This window comes from Nansenia antarctica, assembly GCF_963989245.1.
Source record: "Nansenia antarctica genome assembly, chromosome: 5".
Lineage (NCBI taxonomy): Eukaryota > Metazoa > Chordata > Actinopteri > Argentiniformes > Microstomatidae > Nansenia > Nansenia antarctica.
Window position 1 is genome coordinate 12,169,910 of NC_137690.1, and position 10,106 is coordinate 12,180,015.

General features: G+C 43.5%; 2 protein-coding genes across 2 annotated transcripts in view; one reads left to right on the forward strand and one right to left on the reverse strand.

The window, feature by feature from the left end:
- The window catches only part of LOC308157738 (DNA repair protein XRCC4-like), a 48,765-nt gene extending 47,059 nt beyond the window's left edge, over positions 1-1,706 (reverse strand). The window contains exon 1 of the mRNA XM_080531345.1: positions 1,569-1,706. Coding sequence (XP_080387471.1) covers positions 1,569-1,649 — 81 coding nt within the window. The 5' untranslated portion in view covers positions 1,650-1,706. The remainder of the gene's footprint in view (positions 1-1,568) is intronic.
- Positions 1,707-1,904: 198 nt separating this feature from the next.
- Positions 1,905-6,728, forward strand: LOC308158891 (protein kish-A). The gene is made up of 4 exons (XM_080532602.1): positions 1,905-1,968; positions 2,686-2,795; positions 5,653-5,687; positions 5,882-6,728. Exons 1-4 carry the CDS (start codon positions 1,966-1,968, stop codon positions 5,950-5,952), a joined length of 219 nt encoding a protein of 72 aa, XP_080388728.1. The 5' UTR covers positions 1,905-1,965; the 3' UTR covers positions 5,953-6,728.
- Positions 6,729-10,106: the final 3,378 nt, after the last annotated feature.

A 10,106-nucleotide genomic window follows, 5' to 3' on the forward strand; every position in this document is an offset into this window, starting at 1 on the left:
TGGGAAAGCGAAGCCAATAGCTGGACCACAGACCCGTGATGCTCTCTATGAACAACTAACGATTATATTGAGTGGCCTTAAACTCCAAGCCCGGATAGAGGTAGCCTAAGCGATAACGGGTCATTCTCTATCGAGGTGAAGAGTTATGGTTGTGAGAACCAGGTAGAAGCCGTGCGTAACCCCTCCAACCTTAGCCAGTAATTCAAGGTGCTTCGCAGAGATTAGTGGTTGCCTAATAACACAGACCCATGCCACCACAGCTACGACCGGCCAACGAGAAGTGTAATTAACTCACATTCCCAACATGCTCTGCACTTGCAAAAGTTATGATTTGCCCTTGGGCAGAAACATCAGAGAAAGGCCTTTGGAGGCGTCTGGTGTGTGTGTGCGTGTGCGTGTGCGTGTGTGTGTGTGTGTGTGTGTGTGTGTGTGTGTGTGTGTGTGTGTGTGTGTGTGTGTGTGTGGTGTGGTGTGTGTGTGTGTGTGTGTGTGTGTGTGTGTGTGTGTGTGTCTGTGTCTGTGTCTGTGTGTGTGTCAGTGGCATCTATTTATCAAGTGCCTTTAAAACCAATGTAGGCCATTACACTGGCAGGTTGGCAAAGGAAAGTGTACACATTGTAACACGCAACAAAGATGTTATTGCAAAATGGCATTTTGTCTACTTCATATTAACATGCTTAACATGCTACATTTGAAGTTAGGTAATAACAAGTTAACTGTAAGTAATTACACTCTACCTGTAACCTGCTTTATGTAACCTACTGTATTTGCACAGAGACTGTTGTACTGTACACCCATGATCTGGCAAATTAGACTTTGTAATGTCAAATATGATATTTCATCTCATTGTATGATGTTTCAGCAGACATCTTTGAGAGATCATTAAAGGGTCCAATCGGTTCTAACTCCAGAAAGGTATTTAAAGGTATTTAATCACCAAGGCTGCCTATATCCTATAGCCTATATCCTGCCTATAGTGTTCAACAACGAATCTGAAACTCAGATAACTCAAGCCAGGGTTTCAGGGTTTTCATTCGAAGAAATGAACACCCTCTTCTTTACAGCGAGGTCCCATACACACTTTTGCCATGAAATAGCCATCTGATTTATGTGTGGTTTACAATCCCAAACATTTCTTACATTAATGACATTCTAGGAGGGTCCGGGACGAATGGGTTTGAGGGGGATTATGAAACATGGTTTAAATGCAATCAAGATGTTGTCTTCTATGTATGATTGGAGGGAGGGGGCCCATTGTGAAAACTTTTGGAGAAAAGTGGACCACAAACATTTCAGTCTAACGTCAGCAGGAGAAAAAACGACATCATAGTCCTATGAACTACGTTCTAACGTGCAATCATTTGCCAGTAAACTTCCGATAATTGTTGTATTGGATGCTTTGTAAACTGTTACAAAACTGTCACTGTCACTAGATTGTATAAGGACAATCCTCATTCCTAAGTGAAACACATGAACGTTCTCGGCTAATTAGCAGTATTCGTCTCAATAGACGTCCAGTTTTCAGCTAAGAATATGCAAGCTCATAGAATGCAAGGAAAAGTCCTTACATTAAACTTTCTTCTTCGTTTTATGAATGAATCCACCAACCCCAACAATGTCGCTTCCGCGTTCCTGGGGGTGGATTTCATTTCATTTTTGATAATACGTAAACGATATCGTAGTCAGTGCTCTGCTCTTGTGCGTTTGAACTGTGGGCGCTGCGTAATAACGAACGTGGAAATAAATGCATGGATGGCATCATTTTCGGCACAGGAGATGCCGAGGTCAGCACGAGCGATTTGTGAATCGACGCAGGTATCACGCACGCTCTGGTTGTTGACTGACAAGCCTAAAATGTACAGTATCTTCTCAGCCAATCAGGGAAAGGCATCGCTACGCATGACGTAATTTCCAGGGACGGACCGAAGAGGAAGTGTGATGTGGCTTTGAGAATTTTTACAAATAATGGTAAGGCACCAAACTATTAAAACTACTTTGAAATATCAATGCATGCACATGATCGTTACGTTATGTATTTTTGCCTGCTATTTTAATGGCAAATGTATTGTATGGTGTATGTTGTAAGTATTGCACGAGACGGCTTTTTTTTTTTTTTTAAATGTGTGCTACAGTATTATAGCAATTAAACACAATGAATTCCGATCTGTTTTCTTCATCTTCATGCTGGTTAGCCGTTGATAACTATTGTTAACGCATTTGGACACAAGTGCTTTTGATGCCGTTGCATATCATTGTTAGCTAGTTTGCATACTCAACGATTTGCCACGTCGGATTGGGCATGCCCCATGATCGTAATTTGGCACAAGCATGAATCGGGCTGGGTCATGGGTGTCACCTGTCAAAACGTGGGTGATTATAATCTGGTGTTTTTAGAATGTGGGCATCTTCGAGTATGGTTTCTGGTGGGCACAACAAGTAGCCTAAAACACTTGGAACACCCTGGCAACATAAAGTTAATTTAGACATTAGCAGTCTTAGCAATGCAATGAGGTTTCCATTCTCTGTATTAGAACCATACATAACAACTCACCATAAGAGGAGTGTTAATGTATCCACATGTAGAGATATTAGCCTAGATATACTGTCACTACTAATGTCCTATGTGTAAATGTACGTATCTGTTTATGTATTTCTTCCTGTTCTCAAACCCTTCTCTCTTTGCAGTCTGCCATTTTCAACTTCCAGAGTCTGCTGACTGTGATCCTTCTGCTTATCTGTACGTGTGCCTACATCAGAGCTATGGCCCCCAGCCTGATAGACAAAAACAAGACTGGGTATGTACCGCAGAGTTTAAAGAACTGAGATCTAGACTTGGTATGTGTTTATAAAGGTCAGCTTTAAGAGTATGATTGGGTGACCATTCAGTTCAGTATTAAAACCTATGCCCTGTCCCATTCTCTGCCCCTGCAGTATTGCGGTTTTCAACGCGCATTCATGTTTGCTTCTCCAGGTTGCTGGGTGTCCCATTGAATTTTTGTCAAGTGTGCAAGGATGTTCTATTAGTGCCCTTTCTCAGTAGTATTTTCTCTACCCATCCATTCAGACTATATGACTGCAGCCTTGTGAACTTAGAAATGCATCATTCACACAAGTGTCGGAGTGCTCAGACTGCAGACCATACTGTGGAGAAATAGGACAGAGCACTAGACTGGGTAGAGGTGAACAGCTAACTAAAACCAGCCCGGGAATATGGTTTATAACTCAAATCCATTATCAACCTTCATGATGGAGCAGGTAGTTTGTGAAGTATATTAAGACGATCTGACTAACCTTCTGTTAGTTCAACTATTTATTTGTATCTTTCATCTAATAAACAAGTATTCAGGAGTGGCTGTAAAACCTGCCTATTTTCATCTCCATTGGGTCATGGTTTTTCTTGGGAGGACACACAACATGATTCATTTTCTAATGAGGTCTGAGGCAACCCAGGCACACACAGTGAGATCTGGGAGTGCCACTCTACCCCGGCAGGCACACAAATAAGAGACTGACTCTGGGAGATGAGTTCTTTGCTCCCACTTCCCGGGACTATGAACATAAATAAGTGTGTTTGTCATAACTCTCGGCACTTTTACAATGATGCTGAGTGACACTCTCTGCTCAGTGAAGGACACACACTCTCTTTCTCTCTTTCTCTCTCTCTCTCTCTCTCTCTCTCTCTCTCTCTCTCTCTCTCTCTCTCTCTCTCTCTCTCTCTCTCTCTCTCTCTCACACACACACAAACACAAACAAACACACTCGCACACACACGCGCCCGGTGGCACTCACACCAATCATCATGAAGTGCTTCGAGAAACTAGTCCGGGCCCACATACTCACACGCCTCCCGCCCAACCTGGATCCATACCAGTTCGCCTACAGAGCCCACAGGTCCACAGAGGACGCCATAGCGACGACTCTACAGCACACTCTAGCACACTCTATATGTGCGTGGATCAAGGACTTCCTGACCGACCGCCCCCAGAGGGTGCGGGTGGGCCCCCACACCTCCACAGCCCTCAGCCTCAGCACTGGGTCACCCCAGGGCTGCGTGCTAAGCCCCATCCTCTACAACCTCTACACCCACGACTTCACCCCCATCCACCCCAGCAACTACATCGTAAAGTTTGCAGACGACACCACCGTGGTGGGATGTATCTCGGGGGGGGACGAGGCGGCGTACAGGGATGAGGTAGAGCAATTGAGCAAGCTGTGCAAGGTTAACAACCTGCTGCTAAACAAGTCAAAGACCCAGGAATTCATCGTAGACTTCAGGAGGAAAAAGTCCGAGATCCAGCCCCTGCTCATCGACGGAGAGAGCGTGGAGATAGTCTCAACCCTCCGATTCCTGGGACACAACATGCGGGATGACCTGGCCTGGAAGGACAACACTAAAGGCACCATCAAGAGGGCACAACAGCGGCTATACACCCTGAGATGCCTCAGGAAACAACACAACAAGAAGGAGATACTGGTGGCCTTCTACCACGGCGCAGTGGAGAGCATCCTCACCTTCGGCATCTCCAACTGGTTCCACAGCTGCACAACAGCGGAGAGAAACGAGCTACAGAGAGTCGTGAGAACAGCACAGAAGATCACCCGCGCCCCCCTCCCCTCTCTGGAGGAGCTGTACAACACACGCTGTCTCAGGAGGGCCTCCAAGATCTCCAAGGACCCGACCCACCCTGGGCACGTACACTTTGTCAAGCTGCCCTCGAACAGGAGGTACAGGACCCCGGCCGCTAAGACAAACAGACTGAAGGACTGCTTCTACCACAGGGTCGTCAAGGCCCTGAACACAGAAAAGGCCTAAGTTCTGGGCCCAGGACAGTCCGGACGGATTGTATGGCAGCTAGTGCTGAGGCACAAACATGTACATTCTCAAGCCTGCAAACTGTGACACTTTAAAATAATGTGAAAAAATACTTTTTGTGCAATATGACAACCCTAGTTGACTATCTGTGCAGTATAGTACAGTGGATTGTGTACATAGCCTTTATTGATGTAAACCAGCTCCTTACCTTCTTGTGATTTTATGCATCTATGCTTTTTCTAAAATGTGTTTTCTTTTTTCCTTTCCTAACACCAGGGGAGCCACCCCTCCTAAATTTCGTTGTTTGGTACCTGTACTGTAGCAATGACAAATAAAGTCCATTCCATTCCATTCCAAATACAGGCTGTAGAGGAAAACATTGTAGTCATCTGGCTTTTCAAATCTAGCTGTCAGTCACATGAAGGTTTGGAGCATCTTCGAAAAGGAGAGGCCTTTGCCTCCCTCTCTACTGTCACCAAGAGAGCCCTTACATGGGCACGGATGTGTGCCGGCTGGCCTGTCTGTGGCTCTGCTGGGAAGATGATGCCCCTGTCCTCTGCTGTGTCTGGGGCCCGTGTTATCACACAGTGGAGCCATGACAGAGGCCTGTCTGGCTGCCACCTCCCAGTTCATCAGCTCATACTCGACACCTGGACTATTCTTAAACTCTAATCCCCCACCACCACCAGCTATAGGCCAGGCCTGCAACAGGGTGGCACTCTTTTTAGATTGGAGTATCACTGTCTTTGTTTTGATTTGGAGACTTAGAGTAAAATATATTAGCGATGTCCCAAAGAATTCAGCTAATGTGGTTTCTGTATCTTTCTGACTTTTTTCAGAATTTTGGGGATCTTCTGGAAGTGTGCAAGGATAGGTAAGCCGTGTCTGCCTTCATGGTATATGTACCTTACTGATGATGGATGAATAAACGGTTAGGGCTATAGATCTATAAGGATGTTATATATTTTAGTGATTACGGCATCTTAGTACTTTAACCTACACCATCAATAGCTCTCTCTCTCTCTCTCTCTCTCTCTCTCTCTCTCTTCTCCCCCCCAACTCTCTCAGGTGAAAGGAAGAGTCCCTGGGTGGCCTGTTGCTGTGTCGTCATGGCGTTTAGTATCCTATTTGGACAGTAGCCTACCAAAGACAAAGAGAGGAGAGTAGAATGAGTAAAGAGAAGAAACAAGACATGGACTATATGATCTAAGAAGCACAACAGATGATCCAGCTGTAGTCACCTGGGTAATGAGAAAGGGAAATGGGAAACCCATTGCCATAGGCATGGACAGAGAGAAGGATCTGTTTGTAAGTGTCAGATGTTGCCACCCATAAGGTTCCAGAGAGTGTATGAATTTCACCAGGACTGTGTGTGTGTGTGTGTGTTTACGTGTACGTGTGTGCACGCAATATTTGCTCCAGCCATGTATGTGGGGCCAATGACTCCTTCAGTACCTCAGTGAAAATGTTTGAATTTCATTAGCCAGAAAGTCACCATTTCTTTGTTAATGGGATCAAATCTGATTTGTCCATCTTCCTCAATTAGTATTGGACACAGAGTTTCAGACAAAACAGTCTCAGATTTGTATTAAGACTTTTAGGGGGGAATTGGACACATTGCACTGTATTAGTGAATATGTGAAACATCTTAGTTCACGAGAGAACTTACATCCATTATCCCCTTGAAATATTTTGATATAATCAGGTGAAACCTGTTTTATTTGGGAATTTTGTATTTGTAAATTGAACTGGAAAAATAGTGCATATAGTTATAACATTCATGTCATCTTATAGTGTATCTCTTATTTAGAGGATGTTCTTGGATATCAATATGATCACTAATGAAGAATTAACATTGCACAAACCATAGATCTTTCATAGTTCTGATTGTGGAAGTGTACACGTTCACTTCCCAGAGCAGTGGGTGTTTTTAAAATGTGTTGTTTTGGCACTATTTATTAAAGAACCTTTTTGAAACCCTTTTTGTGAAGTCCACTATTTAATGTTAGTTAGTAAGTGACTCGTGCACAGCTATTTTATGAATCAAGCTCCTATGTGTATGAACTTTCTCTCTGCTATGAAGAAAATGGCTTCTCTTGTTATCGGTTTGTACTTCAACCCGATGTCACTTGCACCCTGGTGTAATTTACTGTAGGCTCATATGAGGATATATGAGAACCGTATTCTAGCTCCTTGGGATTCTTTCCGGAGTGAGGTGGACAGTGAGGAGTTTGTGATGACCTCATGTTATCGTCAGTAACCTTACACTCATCACTCGTCTACACTTCACTCAGCTGAGGGTGACAAACAAGATGTAACAACGCATTACAATTACGTGTCATTTGTACAGGGTTGTGTTCATGTCTAGTTTTTATTTGGTGTTAAACAATTTGGCTATGCTGAAGCTCCCTTGTAACCTGTGGTATTGAGTTTTGATATATATTGGGTGTGGTATAAGGTTTGATCTGTATCTCTTCGTTAGAGAACACTGTTGTGAGGGAGAAGATGTGTTGATGTAAGAAATCTGTGATACCTTAATCAGCAGTGACTGCTCAGATTCCAACACTCACACATCATTCCTTATTAGGACACTCCGACCCCATATTAACCTGTATCCGCCTTAGCACATTCCCGTTGAGATAACCCATCAAGCGTCGGTTGCCGGTAATGCAGTGACTATCAGTCCATGACGCAGATATAGGAGCCACAGGAGCAGAGGCCTCAGTCATCTACCGCTATCTTAAAGAGGGGTGATATGGGCCAAGAAGGACAGTGCCGGCCTGTAGTGGGCCAAGCTAATCTCTTGGTTGACGATGAAAGGCTAATGATGTGCTGTGGTCACGATTAGTTTGGTTTATCTTTCTTTCTCTTGGTATTGGTGTGACAGCACTCCCACTATGAGGGACTCACAAAGCCTGATAGATACAGTAGGTCCCTCCTGTAGGCTACGGCAAGCACTTGGAGAGTTACTGGACGGTCACTTGGACGGACGCTGACTAATTGACTGATGTTCTCTGGATAGCTTTGACAAGCAAGTTTTTCTCTCACCTTTGATATTAGTGACCTTTTCGTAGGAGGGTAGGCTACCTTATGTTAGTATTCCAAAGACTACTAAACACTTTTTAGTTCAACATAATTCCTAGATAGTTACCTTGTGTAACGGACCTAGGTCCCTAGGTGGCTCTGCACCCTGGTGGGTGAATCTGGTGGAGCGTTAGGTACCGTCAAGTACTCTAGTGATGGTCCAGTTGTTAAGATAAAACCAACAAATTCATGAGTGAAATGACTTTTGTGTTTGTTCAGTCGGATATCAGTGTGCTGTTATGAGACATGGTAGTGTATTAGGGAAAATGAGGTATTTTGGCAACTGTCAACTCCTGCGCCTTGAGGGGGGGACACTTGAGGACATCTTATTCTACAACTATTGATGAGATGTTGTTAAATCTAATTGGACTGTTTATTATAATCTACCATAATAAAACCTTGGGCTCAAGGATTGGACTAACCAATGACAAAAATACTTATTGTATCTGGCAATACTTTGGAAGAGGTTGCCTAAAACAACACTTCACCCATTCATGTTGTTCGTAAAGAGATTTGCAAGAAATAAAAGTCTCTCCAGTTCTGATTGTTGGTAATGTGTTTGAGTTGGCTTTGAAATCAAGTAATCAAATAATCTGTTTACATCATTGCCATACTCACTATTAGTGTGAAAGCCACACGCTGTCACACATGGCTTTTGTCCTAGCATGGCACCTTTCATGGTTCCAAACCTGGTGGGAAAAGCCACATAAAGGCTCTGTCCTGAAACAACCCCTAGCCCCTTGGCTCTAGACACATGGATTTTTACCTTTTACATTTCTGATATTTAGCAGACGCCTTATTCCAAAGCGACTCACAACAAATACATTTGACTAAGTAAGTGAATCATCTATCCACCAGTCTTAAAATAAAAAAGTAATCCAAGCTCAATTCAGTCAGTCGTAGTGCTCTTTTTTTCCTTTTTCTTTTAATATGACACAGAAACAATAATATGGGGGTAGTAGATGTCTCAGGAGATACAGTACAAGGGGGTAGTAGATGTCTCAGGAGGAACAGTTAAGGTGTAGTCTAAAGAGGTGGGTCTTCAGTCTCCGGCGGAAGATGGGAAGTGATTCAGCAGTAGATCTGAAACGTGTGGATGTGTGTTAGCATAATAGTTGTATAGCTGCACATTGCCCGCTGATTCCCATCTTGCTTACCTATTCAGATTTACAATACAGAAGTGTATAGGGAGTAGCTCAGCTAGGATTTGTTTCTGGACAGGACCTAACGCTCAACTTGTTACTTCTCAAGGCCTCACTCCACTGTGACTAAGCCGCATAGAGTAAGACGCTCTGTCCTTAGGCACTCATCAAGTTTAGGCAAGATCATTTTTCTCTACCCAAATCCCAATCATCAAAACATCATCATCATCTCACTTAAACGTCATGCTACAGTACTCCATATGGTTATTGCAGATTGTTTATGACCCACCCACTAATCAACAGCTCGTTCAGTAATTCAAAGGTATGTTTCTTGATATTTGGTACTTTTGGCAGCTCTTGTGATGGATGCGTTTTATTTCGATTCCAATTCAATTTCAGTTGTCTTCAGTTGCAAATTACTGGACCGACACTAATGGAGTCCTACAGCCAGCCCTGAGTGAAATGGAGTGTGTAAGACAAGCATAACTGCTGCGATGAATCGCCAAGTTGTATGGAAAGCTCATGCCTTCACCTCCTCCACTGTGGCATACAGACAAATGGTGACAGACTCTGCTCAGGACAAAACAAAGCCCTGTCTGTCACTGCTGGGCTTTGGCTGCTTCTCTGGGTGGTGTTGAGGGAGTGTAACAGCATGACATGTTACCATGACAACCAATCACTGTACAGCCAATATAATCATTCACATTATACTGGTTATTTGGTTGTTGTTGATTAGCTTCGTGTTTTTTGTAATGTTTGGGCTTTATACAGTTTACTGCAGTTTTACCAAGAACACACCTCCAAATGCAGTTAATATTGAGTGTTATAGAGCATGCTACAGGGTAATCAAATCAAATCAAATCGATTTTATTTGTATAGCGCATTTCTTACAAGATGCAACTCAATGCGCTTCACATACTGACAGAGCCGCAAGCAGGCAAAAGTAAAAAACCTGTACACTACTATGTAGCCAGGAAAATTCCTTTTATTATTTAGGGTAGGCCTAAACCCATTTAACCTACATGTTTATGTGGGATAAAACAGCAGCCCAGTGTAAGTTGCACCAT